Source organism: Erinaceus europaeus, chromosome 4 (assembly GCF_950295315.1).
Source record: "Erinaceus europaeus chromosome 4, mEriEur2.1, whole genome shotgun sequence".
Classification (NCBI taxonomy): Eukaryota; Metazoa; Chordata; class Mammalia; order Eulipotyphla; family Erinaceidae; genus Erinaceus; species Erinaceus europaeus.
In genome coordinates this window covers 22,342,676-22,366,152 of record NC_080165.1, presented here as the reverse complement: position 1 = coordinate 22,366,152, position 23,477 = coordinate 22,342,676, and the positions used below count along the sequence as shown (strand labels likewise).

The 23,477-nt window shown below is 52.9% G+C and overlaps 1 protein-coding gene, 1 long non-coding RNA gene and 1 pseudogene across 3 annotated transcripts in view; all 3 read left to right on the top strand.

The window, feature by feature from the left end:
• Positions 1 to 22,993, top strand: part of LOC132538011 (uncharacterized) — a 447,435-nt gene extending 424,442 nt beyond the window's left edge. Inside the window, exon 3 of the long non-coding RNA XR_009549412.1 lies at positions 22,733 to 22,993. This is a non-coding gene — a long non-coding RNA (uncharacterized LOC132538011). The remainder of the gene's footprint in view (positions 1 to 22,732) is intronic.
• CBX6 (chromobox 6) lies at positions 135 to 11,515 on the top strand. 2 transcript variants are annotated; one of them, XM_016186521.2, is made up of 5 exons: positions 135 to 294; positions 449 to 492; positions 622 to 687; positions 775 to 841; positions 6,302 to 11,515. In XM_016186521.2, the coding sequence occupies exons 1-5, from the start codon at positions 226 to 228 to the stop codon at positions 7,235 to 7,237; spliced, it is 1,182 nt and encodes a 393-aa protein (XP_016042007.1). In that variant the 5' UTR covers positions 135 to 225; the 3' UTR covers positions 7,238 to 11,515. The 2 variants fall into 2 exon arrangements, with proteins under 2 accessions (XP_016042007.1, XP_007519368.1); XM_007519306.3 differs by having other exon boundaries at positions 136 to 294; positions 6,248 to 11,515.
• On the top strand, positions 19,657 to 20,582 carry LOC103110216 (corrinoid adenosyltransferase MMAB-like; annotated as a pseudogene).
• Positions 22,994 to 23,477: the final 484 nt, after the last annotated feature.

Sequence of the window (23,477 nt, the reverse complement as noted above, 5' to 3'; positions counted from 1 at the left end):
CCGCGTTCGCTCTCTTTCCCTAGCAACCGCCCCCGGGGGAGGAGGAGGTCTTGGCAACGGCGCGCTGGCCTCCGCGGTCACGTGACGGCCCGCAGCTGGAACGCGAGCGCGCGCCCCGCCGCGCGCCCGCCCGCAGGGGCCTGAGCGCTGCGGCGCGTGCGCGAGCGGTGCAGCACCGGCCGCGGGAGCTGGGAGTATTATGGGCTGTGGGTGCTGCTGAGCAAGATGGAGTTGTCTGCAGTGGGCGAGCGGGTCTTCGCGGCCGAATCCATCATCAAACGGCGGATCCGAAAGGTGAGCCGCCGCCTGGGGCAGGGCGCCTCTCCCCGCAGGCGGAGGCCGGGCGGCGGGCTCCGGGGGCGCCCCGCTGGCCCCCCGCCCCGCGCCGCCGGCTCCCCGCATCCTCCCCACCCCCACCGCCACCCCCGTTTTCTCTCGTGTTTTTCAGGGGCGCATCGAGTACCTGGTGAAATGGAAGGGCTGGGCGATCAAGTGAGTGGCGGGGCCGGGGCGGGGGCGGGGGGCACCGGCCCCTTTTATCTGGGTCGGGGTGGGGGTGCAGGTCGGCTGCCCCGCGCGTGCGGGCACGGGCCCCTGTTCATCCTGCGCGTGTGCCCGCAGGTACAGCACCTGGGAGCCCGAGGAGAACATCCTGGACTCGCGGCTCATCGCCGCCTTCGAGCAGAAGTGAGTTGGGGCGCCCGGGCCGGGCGGGGGGCGCGGGGCGCGGGGCGCGGGGCCGCGCTCTTCACCTTTGGCGTTTCTCGGCCGCAGGGAGAGGGAGCGTGAGCTGTACGGGCCCAAGAAGAGGGGACCCAAACCCAAAACTTTCCTCCTGAAGGTAACCTGGCCCAGCCCCAACACCCCCTCCCGGGCCCCTCGCCCGACGCAGCGCGGGGCCTGCGAGGGAGGGACAGACCGCGGGCGCCCGAGCGGGCGGGCCTTCCCTGAGCTGCCCCAGCTGGGCCGGGGTGGGGGGCCCCCGCCGCCTGCAGCTCCGCCAGGAGGGGCCCGGGGGTGGGGTGGGGGCGGGGACGGCGCGGGAGCATGACCCCTCTGGACAGACAGACTGAGTATCTGGGGGGGCCGGGAGAGGGTGGGGGCGGGGAAGGAGGCTCCCACTGCAGGGGTGGCAGAAGGGTTCCTTCTGCACGTGCACGTGTTCCCCAACTTTGAGCCGTCAGGGTTCAGCCACTCTCCTGGCAGACAACAAGGAGAGATCTCTGGGGGCCACCTGCCTCCGCGTCTTACTCGCGCCCCGCATACACCTCTCTGGACTAGAGAACCCAACTCCTATTTGGTCTCAGAGCACTTGGCCCAGAGTTTGTCACCCTGACGGGGCCTCCCGACTCCGAGCCTCCTTTCCCTGCTGTTGGCAGGTTTTGGAGGTTCTGATGAGGATATGGGGGTGGGGGCAGTGAAAGCACATTTGCCTGAAAGAGGGAGGGAGAAGGCCCAGGTCCAGAGGAAGCCATCTTAGAGTTTAGTGGTTTTATTTTAGTTTATTTGTACTGCTGAGAAAGGGCTGGGTGCGGGGCAGGATGACACAGGGTGGCAGATAAGACTAAATTAGGCAGGCGACCCCCCCAGCCAACCAGTCACCCGTCAGTGCTGAGGTCTCGGGGCCCCTTCCCACCTCAACAGCCAGTGACAGTTGTGGCAGTTGGCACAGAAATGGCAGGGGGTGGGGGGCTGCAAAGAAAAGACGACAGAACGCAGAGCCGGAAGAGGATCACCGTTAGTCCAAAAGCTGAAAACCTAAGGTGGCATGTTACTTACTACCCGACCCCACCCCCCCAAAATTTTTTTTTTGAGTGTGAGAATTAGCATTGTACTTAACACCAAAGTGAAAGAAATGTCGGCTCTAGAAATACTTCTGTCTGGCTCCCATCCCCCCCCACACGTTTGTTTCTTAGAGGATTCACTGAGCAACCTTAACCCTTGGTGCATCTTAAGGGAAGATTTGCCGAGAAGCTGCAGGGTGAGGGCAGGGCCGGTTATGTGACAGCCTCTCTGCACAGCTAGAGCACCCCCTAGTGGTGAAGCAAATTAATGGGCCATGACTGCTGAGCCACCAAATGCTTTATTTCTTTATTTTGTTTACTTGTTTTTAATAACTTAGTTCCTAAACTGGCTACAGGCCTCACATAGTACTTAGCCCCCACATAGGTTAAGTCTTTAATCCTAACAGTCACCCTCGGAAGTAGGGTGGATTAGCACGGTTTCACAGATTAGAAAATCAAAACCCAAGCAAAAAACATGGTTTACCTGAGGTTCCACTGCCCAGCTTCCTGGTTTCATCTTGTGTCCTTTTTCTTCTCCCTCCCCCTGGGGGGAGAGGCACACACACACACACACACACACAAACCTGGAGCTGCAGAATTGGTGGGAAAGATAGAGAGATAGATGTGTGGACCTTGTTCTGTTCCTTAGAAGCAGTGGCCTCAGGTGACGTGGCTGCTTGCCTGGCTTGGTCACTGAGGCAGCGTGTATACTCGCCAGGACACACCCAGAACTCACTTTTCTAGAGGGAACAGGAACCCACAGGGAAGGCCCTTTAATCCCACTTTACACATGAGGAAACAGGTCAAAGAAGGTGGGAACACAGTCCTGTCCAGGCTGGCTGCTTTATCCCAACCTCGCAGGGATCTGTCACCTGGTCAGAGGGTAATAAACTTTTTTCTTTTCTTTTTTTTGACCAAAGCACTGCTCAGCTTTGGCTTGTGGTGGTGGTGATGGGAGGGGGGAATTGAACCTAGGACTTTGGAGCCTCGGGCATGAGAGTCTCTTTACATAACCATTATGCTATCTACCCCCGCCTGAGGGTAACAAACTCATTGACTGTGGTTACTGTTTTTAACTTGTGGGCAGAGCTAGAGCCCACCTTCAAAGAATTCTCAACATGGGGGCGGGGGGGTGGAGGATAAATCAGTCCTTTTAAAATATAAGTATTTTTAAAATATTTATTTGTTAGAAATGGGGAAAAAAATGAGAGGGAAGGGGGAGATTGAGAGAGAGATGTGCCTGCAGCACTGCTTCACCGCTTGCAAAGCTTTCCCACTGCAAATGGGAATTAAGGGCTTGAACACAGTCCTTGCTCATTCATGGCAACATGTGCACTCAACCAGGTGCGCCACCACCTGGCCTCATAAGAATGCCTTTGTAGAGGACAATTGTTTCTTGGAGTAAGTTTGGGAACCATACACTAGAAAAAGATTTCTCATGAGCCTACCCCCCAGCCCCTGTATATAAATCTAGTGTTCACTGAACACTTGATATGTGCCCACCCCTGCACTTAAGCAGGTGGCATCCTTGCTGATGGTCTCAGCAGCTCCTGCAAAAGGACCTACTTGCCCTTGGGCTTCCTCTGCTTTCTCTAGGTAGGGAATGATGGAACTAACTATGCCCCACTCTTGACTCCAGAAGAAGCAAGTGGGAGCTGGCAGCCCTGGAACTGGGAGGTATTACCTCGTGTGCTGCCACCTAGTGGCCAAAGGGATTGTTGCCCAAGGCATCCTCAGTGTCTAGGAGCGCTATGGTATCAAAGTGTGCTTTCTAGGTGGGCGAGATAGCTCCCTGGAATAGTGCACTTGCTTTGCCATGCATTGACCCAGGTTCCAGACTCACCTTCACCCCACTGAAGGAAGATTTGGTGCCATGTTGTCTTGTCTTTATCTGAAAAAGTTGGCCTGGAGCAATGAAATCCCAGTGACAGCTGGAGTGGGGTGTGGTGGAGGTGGAGGGAGAAGAGTGCTTCTCCCACTTTCAAAATGAGGATATCTTTATTCATCCAGTAGGCCACAAGCAACTTTCTGGGCTGGATACAGTAGCTGGGGAGGGGGACATGTAAGTACCAGTTAAGGGTCCAGTGTTGAGACCCCGGCCCAGGGGCTCCACTCCAGGAGCTCGCACACCAGCAGTGGGTGTGCACCTCCCATCCCCCACCTGCAAGAGACAGGTACCACCTGACTGGTCTCCCTGCCCCTCAGCCTTGGGTTTTGTACCCCTGGCTTCTCTGTACCCTCCCCCCACAGGCTCTCCCTTCCTTTGCCATTTGTCTTAAGAGCACCCTTTCAGCAGACGTGAGCCTCTAGGTTCTGAGGTGCAGCCAAGCTCTGGAAGGTCAGGGTTCTCTCCTGCTTGGGCTTTGATGTCCCCTCTGACTGGGGCCTCTGCCCTGCTGATCTCCTGCAGGCCTTGTCCTGCCTTGAATTCAGGTTGCCAAGGCAACCAGGGTTTTTCTCATAGCAATATTAAGTACTAATTTTTAAGCGAATTTATTGATTTTGCTACCAGGGTTATCACTGGGCTCAGTATCTGCACTATGAATCTACCACTATTACTTTATTTATTTATTTATGAGGTAGACAGGAGGAGAGAGAAAGAACCAGACATCACTGGCACATGTGCTGCCGGGGATCCAACTTGGGACCTCATGCTTGAGAGTCCAAAGCTTTACCACTGCTCTACCTCCCGGACCACCGAGTCTACCACTTCTAGTGGCCTTTTATTCCCCCTTTTTTATTTGATAGGACAGAGAAATTGAGAGGGGGTAGATAGGGAGGGAGAGAGAGACCATTGCAGCACTACTCCACTAGTCATTAAGCTTGTATCCTGTAGGTGGGGACTGGGGACTTGAACCTAGGTCCTTGCTCAAGTGGACACACCACCACCCATCACCTAAGATGAAAATTTTGTATGTCCCTCAAATTATGTCAGAAATATCCAAGCGGCCCTTGGCAGAAAGAAGATTCCCCAGTTCCCTCTCTTCTGCAGCAGTGCCTACTGGATAAAGTCTGACCCTAAGCCACAAGCATGGGACTCAGGGCTCCCCTGGTGTCGGAGGGAGGACTGGCTATAGAGGATGATTTGGGGCTGGGGAGACAGCAAGATTGTTATGTAAAAAGACTCATTCTTGAGACACCAGAGGTGTCCAGTTCAGTCCCCAGTACCATCATAAGCCAGAGCTGAGCAGTGCTCTGTTAAGACAGAGAGAGGTGTAGATGCGGCCTTGTCAGCTCCCTGCCCTGCACTTGGAGTCTCCAAGGGCCCTCCCACACCTTCCTCTGCTGCCTCAGTGCCTTGGGCTTTACAGATTCTACCTGTGGGTCAGTAGCCTGGGGTGGCACCTCACTGCCCCCAGGCCATCTTGGCACAGAGAATGTGGAACAGTTGGTCCCTCCCCCACCAAGTCCATATCTAATGGGTGGATTCCAACTCAGGATTTAGGATCTGACTTTGGAATTCCTTGGCACTGGTTTGCAGGCATGCAGGCACTGAGCCAGGCCCTGGGCAGATGGATCACTACAACCCAGGAGAGGGAGGGGGGGAGGGACTGTGCCTCTGGGTCTGTCCCAGAGACAGTTCTCAGCCAGGGAGGCACTAGCTAAAGGCACAGCCTGTGGAAGGCAGAGAGGGCACCCAAAACATTTGGGAACTGCAAGTAGGTCAGTAGGACTGGAGTGTGGGGTTGAGCAAGGAGGGGCCTCCCTTCCTTTTTATCACCAAGAATTGGTTGTTGGAAGAGTACAGGCCTGGGCTGAGTTCCTTCCCAGAGCAGGGGCTGGTCTGGTCCAACTGCGGACGCTCCCCTGGGCCATCAAGGGCAGTCACTGCCCCAGGGCCCACTGCTGGGCCAGCAGCAGGGCTAGCTGGGAAGCCTATTTTGCGGGCCCTGTACCTGGAGCTCCAGGCATTTGCTTTCTCATATCTCAACCTGTTCCTTTCACCTCCTAAGAGAGCTCAGGGAAATTTAACCAGAAGAACATACCTCCCTCGCTGGTGTACCCAGCTTGAGCTAAAATATTGCCATGCACAAGGACCTGGGTTCAAACATTTGGTCCCCAGGTGGGGGTAGATAGCATAATGGTTATGCAAAGAAACTCATGCCAGAGGCTCCAGAGTCCCAGGTTTAGTCACCCACCACCATAAGCCAGAGCTGAATAGTGCTCTGGTTAAAAACAAACAAAAAAAAGTGGTCCCCACTTGCAGGGGAAAGCTTCACAAGCGGTGGAGCAAGATTATGCGTGTCTGTCTGTCTGTCACTCCCTCTCTGTCCCCCTTCTCTCTCCTATCAAATAAATAAAAGTAAAAAATAATTAAAAAAAAAAAGACCAACAAAGAAAAACCCCCCCATCCACCGTCACCAAATGCCTAGTCCCCTACTGCCCACCCCCCGCGGGAAGCTGGGACCCGGGTGTGCAGAGGACGTCGGGGAGCCCACCCAGCCCCTCCCTCTGCCCCGCAGGCGCGGGCCCAGGCCGAGGCCCTCCGCATCAGCGATGTGCATTTCTCTGTCAAGCCGAGCGCCAGCGCCACCTCGTCGCCCAAGCTGCACTCGAGCGCCGCCGTGCACCGCCTCAAGAAGGACATCCGCCGCTGCCACCGCATGTCCCGCCGGCCCCTGCCCCGCCCGGACCCGCAGGGGGGCAACCCCGGCCTGCGCCCGCCCATCTCGCCCTTCTCGGAGACGGTGCGCATCATCAACCGCAAGGTGAAGCCGCGGGAGCCCAAGCGGAACCGCATCATCCTCAACCTGAAGGTGATCGACAAGGGCTCGGCCGCGGGGGCCGCGGGGCAGGGAGGCGGCGCCCTGGCGCGCCCCAAGGTGCCCTCGCGGAACCGCGTCATCGGCAAGAGCAAGAAGTTCAGCGAGAGCATCTTGCGCACGCAGATCCGCCACATGAAGTTCGGCTCCTTCGCGCTCTACAACAAGCCCCCGGCCAGTGCGCTGCAGCCCCCCGCGGCCAAGGCCGACCCGGCCGCGACCCCCACCCCGGGGCTGCTGCTGCCCACCCCCGCCGCGTCCTATGACACCAGGAGCTCCGGCTCCTCGGGCTGCCCCTCGCCGGCCGCGCAGTCCCCCGACCCCGACGACGCGCCCCCCAAGCTGCTCCCCGAGACCCTGAGCCCGGCCGCCTCCACCTGGCGGGAGCCTGAGGTGCTCGACCTGTCCCTCCCCCCCGAGTCTGCCGCAGCCGCCAAGCGGAGCCTCCCAGATGGTTCCCCAGTGGTTGGCCAGGCCCTGCCCGCAACCCCCGAGTCCGCTGGGGCCAGCGAGGCCGGGGACTGGCGCCCTGAGATGTCACCCTGCTCCAACGTGGTGGTCACCGATGTCACCAGCAACCTCCTGACCGTCACCATCAAGGAATTCTGCAACCCTGAGGATTTCGAGAAGGTGGCCGCTGGGGTGGTGGGTGCTGCAGGGGTGGGCAGCAGTGGTGGGGCCAGCAAATGAGGGACCCCTCCAAGAAGAAGGGTTGGGGCGGACCCCCCTGCCTCCCGCCCTCTGATCTCACTTCCTCCCGCCCCACCTGCCCTCAGACACCTCCGCCTATGCTTTGCTTGTGTCTAATGGCTCAGTGATGGCCCTGGGATAGGGTTGGGCAGTTGGAACCTCAGAAGTGTGAGGGGTGGTCCTGGACCGGGTTGGGGCAGGGGCGGGGCAGGGGCACGGGAAACCTCCATCATGGCTCCTAGCACCCTCCCTGCCCATGCACAGTGGAGCCTACTGGGTGACTTCTCGAGTCCCAGAACATGGGGTTCAGCTGCCCTCCCCCAAATCCCTCCCTTGTGTCTCTCCCCGCTTGCTTCCTGTTCTTGTGCATAGCATCTGGTTTCTCGGTGCTACCTGGCAGCTGAGGGGCCCCTCAGGAGACCAACGCCCTCCTGTGTGGGCCCTGTCTCCACCCTTCCCCATATACCTGGGCAGGGTGACCAGAGCTGCCTCAGCGCCAAAGGAGCTCAGAAGCCAGGCCAGCAGTGAGGGTCTCCACACTTACCTTTGGATAAGACCACCCAGGCAGGCTCCCCTTACCTCACCTGACCCCATCTTCCCAAACCCCCACCTGGGAGATGGGAGGAGCTGGCAGGGACTTCACCTGCCAGAGCCTCCTCACATCTAAAGGACCTTCAGTCCTCAACCAAAGGTGCTTCAGGAACCTGTTGTGTGTCTGTGTGCGAGCTGGGCCCTGGCCTTCCAAGTGACCCATTTGTGGTTCCTTAGAACTGGGTCATCGAAAGCCTGGGCCTGGGCCTTGGCCTGTCAGCTGGGCCTGGAAGCCAGCCTAGGTCTGGACCTGCTGGGAGTATGCCCTCATGCCCTTCTCCTTTTGGGTGGTCATCCTGGCCTGTCGGACCTTCACTGCAGACCTGGCACATTGTGGATGGAGGTCGAGAGGGGAGACCCCCGCCCTGTGTTTCCCCTTCTTCCCTGGTCTTTGGGAGGAAGGAAGGAGGCTGGGGGTCTCTGGCCTTTCCCACCCCCTTCATGGCTTCTGACCGCTGAGGTTTTATCACAGCCCAGCCTGCTCGAAGCGGGAGGGGGCTCCGAGGCTTTGGGCAGCTTCTCTTTCCCTTTGCTGCCCAGGGACGGAGGCATCCATGCCAGTGGCAGAGCCCAGAGCCCCAGTGTAGGCCGGGCACCGACAAGACAGGCAGACCCAGAAAGGGGACTGGAGAGGGGCCTCAGGACCAGAGCCAGGCTCTGGTGCATTTCTAGGGGCACTCCTGCCAGCCAGCCCTGAGCCACTGAAGGGTCTCAGTTTGGCACACATCCTGCCTCCCTGCATGGGACTCGGGGAACATCTGGTTTTCACAGCAACAGATACCTGTTGCCTCATACCTGGGCTGGCAGTTGGGGGAGGCAGACAAGGGGTCCTGTTAGGTAGCAGATGCCTTTTGTCCGAAGCACAAGAGAGCTTTTTCTTCCAAATCTCTCTCTCTGGGGTCTTCATGCCCCCCTGCTCCTGCCCACTCCCAGGATGTTGAATGAGGGACCCCCACAGGATTTTGGGGGCTGGCTCCTTGACCCCTCGCCCTGCCCTTTGTGTTGGCTCTGTGGCCGTCCAAGTGCCAAGTGGCTTTGCCCCCTCTGCAGATAAGGGCTGGTGTCTCTCCTCTGTCCTTAAGAGGTGGTTTTCCCAACCCTCAGCCCAGGTGAGTAGCCGCCTGGGTGCCAGTTACAGGTGTTTCCAGAGACCATAGAAATGTGTTTTCCCAAGAGTCTGTGTCATTCGTGACTTTTTGTAACGAAGTTGTGTTTTCAGAGGTGATTTTATGACAGGAAAGTGAAAGAATTAGTTTTGCATAAAAACAAAAACAAAAAAAGGGGGGGAAAGTAAAAAAGAATGAAAAAAAATATTGTGGGATTCCTACAGGGCTGGGGGAGGGTGGGTAAAAAGATATTTAAAGGAAAAAAAAAAAAGTAATGCAGTAATTGCACAGGTGAGGAGGCAGCAGTGCTGGGACCTGGGCTGGAGGCCCGGGCTGGGCTTGTGGGTCCCCTGGTCACCACCTGCCCTCTCTCCTGGGCCGGGGGCAGGGTAAGCTCTCCCAACACTTGGGGCCCAGGCTCCACACCTGTCCTTGTTCAGAGAGAAAGCTAACAGCTGGTTCCAAGAGAACTAGCCAGAAGCTGCGAGGGGCAGCTGAGGTTTTGGAGTCACTGAGTTGGTTTTCTCCAGGAAGGCAGGTGAGCAGGTGCAGCTGGGTTTCTTCTCTTTTCCCTTCTCTTCCTAGCTTGCAGAGTCATCTGTCCCTCCCACACCCCATGGAGGTGTATCACCCCTGAGCTCTCCTGCCCAGGTATACTGGGCATGCAGGCTCTGGGAGAACCTTAGGAGATGGTGATCCAGGGAGAAGAAACTGCCTGCCTCTTTTCTGCCCAAGCTTGGCAAGCAGGTCCCCTCGGTCCCACCTCCTGAGTGGCACCTGTATGGTTGCACCCACCTCACATGGCTCCGAGCAGCTGTGAGGTCAAGAGAAAGAAGAGCTCTCCTTACCTCTCTCCCAGGGTGCCTCTCATGGAGTCCTCAAGCTCCACACTCGCTCTCTTGCACGGATCAGCCTCCCTGCACCCCGCTGCTTCTCTATTTGCCTAGTGACCAAACTGAAGGTGCAGTCTGGTTTGCTTTATTTTTGTACGTGAGATACCCCCTCAGCCTGCTCACTTCCCATGTTTCGATTTTGACTGGGGCATTGGTCATCTCCCTTGAAGTGCCGTCACAGGAAGCAGGTGAGGACTGGTCCTCTGATAGAGCAAGCTGGGGCCCCTGCTCTGGCCCTCAGTTTGTTGTCTGTGAGATGGGTGTGCTGGGGAAATGGCCTGCCCACTAGGGCCCTCCAGCGTGTGCGCGCGCACACATCAGGCTCTGAAGGAACACCACCTTTCCTGGGCCCTGGGATGAGGTGATGACCGCAGTCCCGCCACCCCCAGTGTGAGCTGAATCCAGTTGGGGAAGAGTTCACCCCACTTCCAAGAGGAAGAAATCAGGCATCTGAGAGGTGAAGCACCCCAGCTGCTCTGACCTTTAGGGACAACCCCCCCACAGGCTGGCAGGCTCACCAGAGTCCAAGTTGGGGTCTTCCCCCAGGATACAGGGGACTGGACCACCCCAACCTGAGGGGACTTGAGTATGGCCTTTCCACCTTTTGGGTTTGCTTTGGTTTGGGGGTTTTTTGATTGTTTTTGTTTTGCACTCACCCACTCTTAGCAGTGGCTCCTGCCAGCCCAGCTCCCATGCACTAGCCCAAGGCAGTTCCTCTGGAGCTTACGTGGTTTAAGGAATCACTTTAAAGAAGAAAAGTGTTTGAACTTTTGTTTTCCTCTGTATCTTCTCTGATTCAAAAAGCCCACAGTTTGGGGCTGAAGCTCTCCAGGAGAGGGTACCCCTACTCGGGCCCATTCCTATCTTATGGATAGTTACTAAGGTGCAGAAATAGGGGAGCAGGCCAGTGCGGGACCTGAGGATTCCCTCTCCCAGGCCTTCGAGTCCCCTGGCCCTCTGCCAGGGAGTCAGCATCTCACTCCAACAGTGAGTGGCAGCCTGTGGGTTGAAAAGCTTCAGCCACACAAGGGGTACTGATGGCCTCGTGGGCCCCCTTGCCAGAGGCCAAGGGAGAAGGGACAGTCTGAGGGCAGCCCCCTGCTACTGGCAGGATAGGTTAGAGATGGGGACTTTTTTCTTGGTTTTAATTTAAAAAAGAAAAAAAGGCCTAAAGAAATGTATCTTTTTTTAAATTTCCAAGAAGCTCATTTAATGAATCGTGCACGAGTGAATTCTCTCTCTCTCTCATACACATATATAGCTCTATATTTGGGATGGGGTGCTGTCTTGTTTCCTCTCACTTAAAAAATGAAGTGTTCTTGCCTTTGTCTGTGGTTCAGCCATCCAGCTCCCAGCTGGCTAAACTTTGCCTCCAGTGGTTAATGGTTAAAAGTGGGGGCCCTGGCAGGGTTGGCAGGAGACAGAAGTGTGGGTCCTGCCCTGATGTGGGCTCAGCCCACCAGCTCCCTCCCCTGGAGGCTGTGGGTTTGGAGAAGACACTTGTTTTGGGTGTGGGTTTTGGTTCTGTTCTGAATTTGATTATTTCTGGGGGTGGGGGGCCTTGTGCTGATTATTCTTGTCTTGTACGTTTTGTTCTGCTGCTCTTCAATATTGTATCAATGCCAGGAAGGGGGAGTGAGAAGCCTCTTTTGCCCTCCCCCCAATAAATTGTCACATTCCGAAGCTAAGATCTATCTAGTCCCCGGATTGGGGTGTGTGTGTGTGTCTCCTTTCTTCCACTGCTGATGAGTCTTTAAACATCAGACTTGGCCAAGGAGGTGACTTAGCAGCAGAGGGCAGGCTTTCCATGAGCAAGGCCCTGGGTTTGATTCCTAGTACCACATGTGCGCCCCAGACTAGAATAGGTGGAACAACTGTGCTTTGGTGTTCTCTCACAGCAGAGGAGCTGGGCTGGGAGGGTGTCTCAGTAGGATCACCTGCGCATGAGGCCCTGGGTTCAATCCCTGGAACTACATTAAAATAAATAAAAGGAGCCAGGAGGTGGTGCACACCTGGTTGAAGGCACATATTACAGTGTACCCTTAGGACCCAGGTTCAAGCCCCTGGTCCCCACCTGCAGAGGGAAAACTTCACAAGTGGTGAAACAGTGCTGCAGGAGTAGCTCTTCGTTCTTGACTTCTCTCTGTCTCTACCTGATAAGTGTAAAATAGATTAAAATAAATAATAAACCATTAGGCTATAAAAGTGAGGGACACTCCAGCCCCTTTCCAAGTTCCCTACCCACCTCATGCCTCCACCTCAGTCTAAGTGAGCCAAGCTAAAGGTACTTGTCGTAACTTGGAACCTGGAAATCTGATAACCTAATAAACTTATCCAGAATGTGGGAGGGAGAGAGGGGCCTCCCACTGTCTGAGCCCCAGCTGGAGTCAGCTCCCACAGGGGCTACATCCCTAACAAACTTGTCACCCCAGGGAGCACAGATGGGAATGTTGCTGCACCATTGGAAAGCACTGGGCACCTGTGTGCCTTCTGAGGTCAGAGTGCCCCCGCCCGACCCTGACACACCCCAGTATGGACCACAGAGGTTTGACAGCTATAGCCCTTTCTCAAGGGCCTGCCCACTCCAGCACAGAACGCTCACAGCCACCTGTGGGTCAGGCCTTAGCGATGCCTTTGACAACACCACTGCCACACACTGGCAGCTTGCTGGGGCTACCCTCCCAGCCTCCCCAACACCACCCTGCACCCCTAAAGAGTGGAACCCAGGACTCGGAGATTGTGAATGGAACCTTAAGAGGAGCCTGGTGCACAGGGTTGCAGAAGTTACACAGGCTCCTGCACTAAATATGAATACACATGGGCCCTAGGTCAGATTGACGGGGTTTCCAGTTAACAGTATTTAAACACTTGCCCCATACCTGGAAGCTTCTCTCTGCCCTGATCCAGCTTTCTAGTCCTCTCCCAAACAATACTCTTAGCCCACTTGCATGTTAGCTGTTGGGCTCAAGCAAAAATTAGTAAAGTCATGGGCCCCTTGGAATATCTAAATAGACTTCCTAGCTTCTTCCAAGATGAAGACCCCAAATTTCATCAACCTTTAGGTTCCTGATTTTTTTTTTTTTTTTTTTTTTTTTTTGCCTCCAGTCGGCACCACGAATCCACTGCTCCTGGAGACCATTTTCCCCTTTTGTTGCCCTTGTTGTTTTATCATTGTTGTGTTTATTATTGTTGTTGTTGCTGTCTTTGGATAGGACAGAGAGAAAATGAGAGAGGAGGAGAGACGGGGAGAGAAAGATAGACACAGGGAGTTGGGCGGTGGTGCAGCGGGTTAAGCGCACATGGTGCAAAGTGCAAGGACCGGTGGAAGGATCCCAGTTCAAGCCCCCGGCTCCTCACCTGCTCGCTTCACAAGCTGTGAAGTAGGTCTGCAGGTGTCTGTCTTTCTCTCCCCCTCTCTGTCTTCCCCTTCTCTCTCCATTTCTCTCTGTCCTATCCGACAACGACAACATCAATAACAACAATAACTACAACAATAAAACAAAGGCAACGAAAGGGGATAAATAAATATTAAAAGAAAAAGAACCGAGGCACCTGAAAAAGCTCAACTAGTATCCTCAAAGGAGCGAATGGGAAGAAAAATAACCTTTTTGTAAAAAAAGTTCTTGGCCTCCTTTTTTTTGGCTCTAATAGAAAAATGAAAAACCTGTCTTGAGAAATTACAACTAGACCTTCATGGATATATTTGAGGTTGGAATAATGTTACTCACAGGGTCCCAGAGTTATGTCTAGAAATCAGTATAAAAAGCTGACAGGAGGGAGTTGGGCGGTAGTGCATCAGGTTAAGCACATGTGGTGCAAAGCACAAGGACCAGAGAAGGATCCCAGTTCGAGCCCCCAGCTCCCCACTTGCAGGGGAGTCACTTCACAGGCGGTGAAGCAGGTCTGCAGGTGTCTATCTTTTTCTCCCCCTCTCTGTCTTCCCCTCCTCTCTCCATTTCTCTCTGTACTAACCAACAACAATGACAGCATCAACAATAACTACAACAATAAAACAAGGGCAACAAAAGAGAATAAATAAATAAATAAAAGTATATTAAAAAAACCTAGCCACACACATGGCACTCTAGGACAAAGGCCAAGTCCCAATGAATGCCAAGAAGCTGGCATCTCAGGCACCAAAGTAAAAAATTCTGGGGTAGGTGGAGGGGAGAGTTCAGGTCCTGGAACAGGATGGACCTACTGGGGGTTGTATTGTTGTGTGGAAAACTGAGAAATGTTATACATGTACAGACAATTGTATTTACTGTTGACTGTAAAACACTAATCCCCCAATAAAGAAATGGAAGAAGAAGAAGAAGAAGAAGAAGAAGAAGAAGAAGAAGAAGAAGAAGAAGAAGAAGAAGAAGAAGAAGAAGAAGAAGAAGAAGAAGCTGGCATCTCAGATCATGTGTGGTTAGTTAAGTAAAAAGTCCATAGTGAAAAGGTGATTTAAGAAAAAAAAAAAAAAAAAAACATCGCTAGATAGTAACTTAGATCTTTCTCTTGCCTGATGCCTCGCTCTGGCCTCATGATTCTGAAAGCTCTTTAGAACGATGAGATCAAGGATGGAGTAAAAATGATTCACAGACATGGCAGCGATGCTGAGTTGAAGCTGGATGGGAATGGGTTCCCTCTGATCCACTTAGGGGGCATGGCCTTCATTAGAGCCACATAGCACCGGGGTATTGTTGGGGTTTTTTTTTTTTTTTTTTTCCAAACATTGAGCTCAGACTGCAACAAAGACTTGAGCCTTCCTTGGAATAACAGCCGCAGGCAATTAGCCTTTGTGAGGCAGAGGGCCTGGGAAACAGTCACAGCCAGCCAGGGTGGGCTGCTAGAAGGGAGACAAAGCTTCGGGAGCAGGGGTTCTCAGCCCTGTGACGTGAAGACAAGCCCCCTGCCAGCCTGCTCCTGCCCATCTTGCCTAATGGTCTCAAACCCCAGCTTGAACAATGTGCTCTTTTGCAGTAGAAGGGGAGGTCCCCAGGGGTTCTCTGTTGAGGCTCAAATACTCCTGGCTGTGAGCAAGGAAAAACGGTGCATTTTGGAAAAGGTAAGAGTATACGGTGTGCCCAGGAGGACTCAGGCTCCCAGTAGTCCCTGCAGGCAAGTTTCCATGGTGGGGCTGCTAGCGGAAGCCTGTGCTCATCCTCCCTCACCCCCTTCTGGCTGCATCCACGGCTTAGATGTTGTAAGGACAACTTCACCGAGACTCAGATGGCCAATCCATGTTCCCTCCAGGCCTCAGTTTCCCTCGGCTTCCACTTGGCAGGCATGGTGACTTGAATGCTGAGTCTGCTGGATGTGACAGAAGAGATATCTTCAGATCTGTTCAGACTCCACCTCCTATTCCTCTGACTTCCTATCCAGATGTCCAGCTCTCTGTCCACCAACTCTTTATTTTAGTTTACTTGTTGATTGGTATTTTTGTTGCTGCTACTGTGGTTTCATCTAGGTCAATTTTCCAAACAGAGAGGAAGAAAGGGAAAGACATCACTTTGTCTAGGCTTCTAAATGCACTGACGGCTAAGTTCAAGCCTGGGTGAATCCAAGGAAGCCAGCTCATGTTCACCTTTTAATTTTTTTTTTTTTTATCATTTTTGTTGAAGGAGTGGAATTAGTGGTTTACAGTGCAGTTGTTGACATATGGGTATATATATATATTTTGCCTTTAGGGTTATCTGCTGGGAAATTGTGCCAATGCAGTCACATCTGCCATGTTGTCCGCTCAGGCTACTGCTAGTTCCCTGGAGAGTTGGGACATTCTCGAAGTGCCTGTTCAGCCATGTTGTGCCCTCAGGGCATTGTCTATATCCCCGCCATATCTGGAGTGCTCTGGTTACTCCTCCCCCTTCCCATTCTCACGAGAGTTATCATCCTATCCTGGAGTGCTATGGTTACTCCTCCCCCTTCCCATTCTCGCGAAAGCTACTCCTATAAAAGCCTTTCTTCCGCACCTCATTCTCTTGCCAGCGCTTCACTCCGGTGTTCAGACGCAGGAAAGGTTACTGCGTGAGGCGGCCATTTTCTCTACCTCCACGTGGCCCAACCTGCTTCTCTAACACCCAACTCTGAGGTGCCAGCGCGGATTTGTGTTTCCTCTTCGCTCCGGACCCTCTCTCTCTCTTCTCTGCGGCCCTCGCACTACAACATCTGGCTCTACAACAGTTATCAATGGGGTTCAGTGCCAGCACTATGAATCCACTGCTCTTGATGGCCATTTTTTCCCATTTTATTGGGTAGGACAGAAAAATTGAGAGAAGAGGGGGAGATAAAAAGGGAGTGAGAACGATAGACACCTGCAGACCTGCTTTGCTGCTTGTGAAGTGTCCACCCTGCAGGTGGAGAGTGGGTCCTCCCACGTGGGTATAATTTCTCTTCTCCCCACGCATCATGCAACAGGACCCCAAGATTCTCTCCACCCCCTCCTTGCCCCTCCTTCTTGGAGTCCTTTGCTTTGGTGCAATACACCATGCCCAGTTCACTGATTCTTGATGCCTTCTTCTTATGAAATAGCTTGAGTGTAGTCAGAAAAAAGTGCATCACTTCCAGTTCAGCCAGCTGTGTGACCTTGGGTTGGCTGACCACCCTCTCTGGGACTCTCTGTCCTCTTCTGTACCATGTAAGAGGGGGCCTCATCTAATTACTCTTTCCAGCTCATAGTTACTGTCAAAGGGATGAGTAACCTACACAGAATGGACTTCACCAGAAATAATTCATTAAATCCTCACAACACAGAGACCACAGTTCATGGTATATAGATGAGGAAACTGAGGTCCAGAGAGATGAAGTAATTAATGTCTCTGAATCCCTACATGGTAGAAGCAGGACTTGAATCCATGCAGCATCCTCACTCACCATGCCAGCATCCTCCCTGTATGGCACAGCAGTATGGGCCCAGTCATAGAGTTATGCCCTGGGCATACTGTTTATCTCTTTTGGGGCATGGTAACCCCATCTATAAAATTGAGGGATGGTTCTCCCTTTCTTTGGGGTTGCAGGGAGCTCTGCCAAGGCTCTGAGCTGGGGTCTGAGCTGCTCGTTCCTTTCATTCTGATGCAAATCCTCCGACGACACAGCCATGGAGGCAGTGCTGGAGGGCCTTGGTCCACAGGACACTCACAGCCAGTGTGGGCTGAGCAGGATATCCAGACCTCTGTGACCTGGGAGGTGGTGCAATGGTTAGGGTGCTCAACTCTCAAGTATAAGGTCCTGAGTTCAATTACCCAGCATCATATGTACCAGAGTGATGCTCTGGTTTTATCCCCACCTCCAAAGAAGAAAGAAAGAAAGGGAGAGAGAGAGAGAGAATGAGAAAGAAATAAAGAAACAAAGAAAGAAAGAGAAAGAAAGAAAGAAAGAAGGAAGGAAGAAGGGAGGGAGGGAGGGAAGAGGAGAAATCCAAGCGTCTGACTCCAGAGTCCACACTCTCAACCAATGGGCTCCAGGGACCTGCTGTGATGCCCTCATATTTCATGTCCAAAACCCGTCAGGACATCAGGCTGTATTACCTGATAGAGGCTTGAACCCCACTTCCATGTGCAGTGACTGTAGGACTCTGGGGGGTCATCAGAACACCCCCATTTCCAGGGGAGCTGGAGAATCGCCATGGCCGGTATGTATGAAGCAGCTACCCCTGAGCTCACACTGAGAACCTGGGACCTAAATCTGAGGCAGACTTGGTGCCAGACCTCCAGAAACAATCTGACTCAGGACGCCCAGGTGACAGGCGAATTCAACGAAGCAGGCTGGGACTGCTGTTGGAGGGGGCAGGCTGTGTGGGCTGACACAGCTTCCTGGGTTTGGGGAAGGCTCTGGGAAAGGAGGTGGGCTGAATGCAGGATGGAGGGAAGTTCTCAGACTGCTCCCTCATTAGGCAGGGTCTGAGGAACCATGAGAGAGAGAATGTACAGCAGGGGGTCTGAAAATAGCAGGGTTCAAATCCCACTGACTGAGATCCTGGACAAATCACTATACATTTCTAAATGGTAGTGTCTCTTTTTTTCCTTTCTTCCTTCCTTCCTTCCTTCCTTCCTTCCTTCCCTCCTTCCTTCCTTGCTTCCTTCTCACCTTATTATATATAAGATGAGACAGTGGGGGCACCCTTGGCCAGCCCAGCAGTCCCAGAGAGAAGCAGCTATACCTTCTGGTCCCCCTGACCTGGGTCTGGATTCAGGCCCACAGGCTTCAGCTGAATCCCGGGCCTCCCACAAGGAGGACACCCGTTTCCGCCTTAGTTCTCAGCCTCTCCTGAGCTGGGAACAGATGTCCCTGTTTCCTCTCTGAGACTGGGAGCTGGAATGGCTCCTTTGTCACTTCCAGGGAAGCTGAAAGCCCTGGCTGGAAATCTGTGGGATTCCCCAGAGAGGAAAGCTCTCCTCCCCACCCCCCACCTGAGTCCTACTCTCAGTATGCTCTTCTCATGGACATTCCCAGGCCCTCCCTGAGCCTCACTTCCCCCCACCCCCCTCACCCCTGCCTCCAAAAGCCTCCACTGGAGAGTGTTGCTAGGATGCATGAATGAGCCTCAGTTGAAGGGTCCTAGCTCTGCTCACAGGGGGGATGAGGTTCGGGAGCCCAGCAAGGATGGGCATCTGTAGAGAATGGCACTTGGGGTAAGAAAGGAGGTGAGCAGGCACTGAGCTCCTCATACAGGAATGGAAAGCAGGTTATCAAAGGCCAGGCACTGTGCCAGGCCCTGGGGATTAAGTGGAAGGATAAGAAATGTTCTCGGGGGCCAGGTGGTGGCTCACCCAGTAGAGCACACACATTAGCATGTGCAATGAAGACCTGGGTTTAAGCCTCTGGGCTTAAACTTCCTGGGGGGAAGCTTCACAAGTGGTAAAGCAATGCTGCAGGTGTTTCTCCTTCTCTATTCCTCTCTTCATGTTCAATTCCTCTCTGCCTCTGCCCAATTAAATAAATAAATCTTGATAAAATAAACGCCCTCTGTTTTACCAAAGGTGGCTACTGCGACCCCACTTACAGCGAAGAGACTGAAGCAGCTGTGGTCCTGGAGCAGGGTTGGAGATGGAGCCTCAGGGCTGGAGATGACCAGGATGGACACCAGCACCTCTCTTCGCACACAGCCCCACACCCAACCTATACCCCTTGGGAGAGGCCAGTCTTCTTTGGTTCACTGGTACCCCAGGACCCGCAGTCTTTATTTACTGGGAGTTTGAATGCCCACAAGTGCTGCCCCCAGAAGCACAGGTGAGGAGGAGCTCTTGCTCTTGCAGGAGACAGAGTGGGGGGATGCAATGCGGGGAGCTCTGGGGGCTGCAGGGACCCAAAGACAGAAAGAGAAGGAACTGTGTATTCACAGTTGGATTGGAGAAAGGGTGACTCGGCACCACTCACCAGAACTGAGAGAAAGCCCAGGTACTGGACTTTCAGTGCTGAAATAGGGGTGAGCTGGTCACCATAAGCCCAGGTTCTCCCTGTGCCTCTGGGAGAATCCACCAGACCTCTAATTAATTGGCTGCCAATTTCCTGTTCTTTGAGGCATGTCTTCCTTACAGTCTGGAGGTCTCCTCTGCCCACATTTATAGCCTACCTCACCTGACGCTGTTGACTGGCTACGGAAGAAGGGCAAATGCTAGAAGAAGAAGCCTACCTCACCCCCTTCTTTAAATTGCGCCTGACTAGAAGTGGACCTTCCCTATGACCTTGCAATCCTTCTCCTGAGAAGATATCCTAAGGAACCAAGCACAGCCATGCAAAAAGATCTGTGTACACCTATGTTCACAGCAGCACAATTTGTAATAGACAAAACCTGGAAGCAAACCAGGTGTCCAAACAACAAAAGAGTGGCTGAGGGGCCGCTGGGAGGGTCATTCCTCGCCCCAGGCCCGGGCACATGGCGGCCTGTGTGCTGGGGGGCCGGCTCGGCCTGCGCACGGGTTTCAGCGGCTGCTGGCTTTTGCACCCCCGTTTCCAGAGCCACGGGCCCCCAGGCGTGGAAGGCAGGGACAGGTCACAGCCTTCTTCGAAGACGTCCAAGCTCCCCAAGATTTACACCAAAACAGGAGACAAAGGGTTTTCCAGCACCTTCACTGGAGAAAGACGCCCTAAAGATGACCAGGTATTCGAAGCCTTGGGAACCACGGGTGAATTAAGCTCAGCCATTGGGCTCGCTCATGAACTGATGGCAGAGAAGGGCCACCCATTTACGGAGGAGCTGCAAAAGATCTCACTGCGTTCCCAGCGGGGCCTGTGGAGCAGCTGGAGCAGTGGATTGACGTGCACTCCTGCCAGCTGCCCCCACTCACAGCTTTCATTCTGCCCTCAGGGGGCAGGAGCAGTGCCACGCTGCACATCTGTAGGGCTGTCTGCCGCCGGGCTGAGAGACGCATGGTGCCTCTGGTCCAGGCAGGTGAGACCGACACGAATGTGGCCAAGTTCTTAAACAGACTCAGCGACTATCTCTTCACACTGGACAGACGTGTGGCCCTGCAGGAGGGGTGGCCAGAGCAAATATACAAGAAAAATGACTCATTGAACCAAGCCTGAGGCCTTGGAGAAAAGAGGAGGGGCCACTGTGGGCTCTCCTAGAAGAACAGTCGGCTCTTGGGGGGGGGGGGGCGTCCTGACCCTGAGTGGGCAGACACTGCTTTCTCCTGGCCCCTGTCACGCCAGCCTGAGCCCAGGGGCGCTGGGTCTCCAGCAAGTGGGAGTGAATTCAGCATGGTGGGAAGGAGAGGGCCAGTGCTGCTGTAATGAAGGACCACCCAGAAAAATAAATAAATGAATAAATATGGGGAAAAAAAAAGAGTGGCTGAGCAAGTCGTGGTCTATATAGAAATACTACTCAGCTATTAAAAGTGATTTCACCATTTGTCGGCCATCTTGAACAGAGCTTGAAGGAAGGAATCATGTTAAATGAGATAAGTCAGAAACACAGGATGAATATGGGATGAGCTCACTCATAGACAGAAGTTGAAACAAGATCAGAAGGGAAAACACAAGTAGAACCTGAACTGGAGTTGGCGTATCGCACCAAAGTAAAAGACTCTGGGGTGGGTGGGGGGAGAGTACAGGTCCAAAAAGGATGGCAGAGGACCTAGTGGGGGTTGTATTGGTATGTGGAAAACTGAGAAATGTTATGCATGTACAAACTATTGTATTTACTGTTTACTTTAAAACATTAATCCCCCAATAAAAAATTTTTTTGAAAGGGGGGAAAAAGACTCTGGGGTGGATGGGGGAGGGTTCAGGTCCTGGAACATGATGGCAGAGGAGGACCTAGTGGGGGTTATTGTATTGTTATGTGGAAAACTGAGAAATGTTAGGCATGTACAAACTATAGTGTTTATTGTGGACTGTCAACATTCATCCCCCAATAAAGGGGTAAAGTGCACCTGAGCTCAGAACCGGGGACAAGGTTCAACCAGCAGAGCATCAGGCCTTCGTGCTTGAGGTTCCTGGTTTGATCGCCAGCACCACATGGACCAGCATAGTACTTTGGTTTCTTTCTTGCTCCTCCTCTGCCTCATGTGAAATTCTTTCTCATATGTAATAAAATAAATCTTTTAAAAATAAGTCATATGAGGCTGTCTTGGTGCATCTTGTTGAGGACACGTTACAGTGTGCAAAGACCCAGTCCGAGCCCCCAGTTCTCACCTACTGGGGTGAAGCTTTATAAGTGATAAACAACGATGCAGGTGTCTCTCTTTCTCTCTCCCTCTATCTCCTCTTCCCATCTCAATTTCTCTGTGTCTTATCAAGTAAATAAATAAATATAATTTTAAGTCATATTCATTGTCATTTTTTAAAAATTCATGTCAGTTCCATAAACATTTGCTGAATAGATATGGTATATATCGACTGGGTTTTACTAGGTGTTGGGGGGGGGAAGAATAGTCTCCTTTTCTGCAAAGATAACAATGGCAGGCAAAGAGAGTTCATACTGGCTGGTGGAGGGTGACAGAAGTCTCTGGTATCCTGAAGCAGCTGCAGAGACCATGGCTGTGGTCCAGCTTGCAAGGCTCCTCTTCAAGCTGTCTCTCCAGAGTCTGGGAGTGTAGTCTGGTGGCACAGCACCTGTGACACATGCATGAGGTCTGAGGTGTGAATTCCCAACAGAACTACTCAGTCAGGAAGAGAGTCCGTGGCAACTGGAGGGAGCAGCTCCCCAATCTTGCTAGTGAAGGGGATCGGCTCTCTTAGCTGTGAGGGGCACCCTTCAACTTGCACTTCAAGAATGAAGTTGCTGCCCCTAACACACCAGGCACAGGACAGACACTCCAGCTGCTGCAGTGCCTGCATGAGCCGTCCCAGCTGGTGGCTGTTATTAGTTTATTCATTTATTTATTTTTGGCGGGGGAACAGTTTCAGGTTCATAGCAGTTGAGAAGGTACACAGATTTCCTAAATAGACTCCTGGCCTTCACACACACACATACACATACAGTGCCCCCCATCCACCCAAGTCATCTGTGAACCTGGATTTCATGAACTTGAAACATGTTACCACCCAGGTCCACTGGGATTCATTCTAGATGCTGTACAACCCCTTGGCTTGGAAAAATGTTTAGTGATATGCATCTGCTGCAGCAGTGTGTACAGAATAGTCTCACTGCCCTGAAAGTTCCCTTTGCCTTGCCAAATCATCCTTCCTGCCTTCTCTCATGTCCCATGGCAACCACTGGTCTAAAAAATATATCTTTTTTAGAAAGTGGTTCACTTTCTAACAAAGTCCCAAAACCTAGATATACACCAGTTTCTGTGAGAGAGAGCATATGTTCACACGTATCCATAAACTACTGCAAAATATATACCTGAAAGCAGAAGTACACTAGAGTTTGCAGTGAGTACCTCCCTAACACTTCCTCTCCACTATTCCAAGCTTTGGGTCCATGATTGCTCAACAATTTGTTTGGCTTCATATGTTAACTCTCTTTTCAGTCACCAGGTTCCAGATGCCATCAGGATGCTGGCCAGGCTTCCCTGGACTGAAGACCCCACCAATGTGTCCTGGAGCTCCACTTCCCCAGAGACCCACCCTACTAGGGAAAGAGAGAGGCAGACTGGGAGTATGGACCGACCAGTCAACGCCCATGTTCAGCGGGGAAGCAATTACAGAAGCCAGACCTTCTACCTTCTGCAACCCACAATGACCCTGGGTCCATGCTCCCAGAGGGATAGAGAATGGGGAAGCTATCAGGGGAGGGGGTGGGATATGGAGATTGGGTGGTGGGAATTGTGTGGAGCTGTACCCCTCCTACCCTATGGTTTTGTTAATTAATCCTTTCTTAAAATAAAAATAAATAAATAAATATATATATATATCTTTTATTTGAGAGAGAGAAGAGAAGCACTCTGCTCTTGCCTATTCTTTGTCCGAGATGGGGCCCAGGGCTCCATGCACGCAGACCCTCCACTCTCTAGCAGAGCCACTTCCCCAATCACAGCCACTGCTGCTCCTTTTTCCCCCCTTTACTGGGGGATGAATGTTTTACATTCGGCAGTAAATACAATAGCTGGTACACGCATAACATTTCTCAGTTTTCCACGTAACAGTACAGCCCCACCAGGTCCTCTGCTGCTCTTAAAGGAGCTCCATAGCTTTGCCTTTCCACAGTGTCTCCTAGTCGGCGTCAGACGGCTTGTAGCCCTTCCACGTTATGTTCACTTAGTCACGCGCATTTAA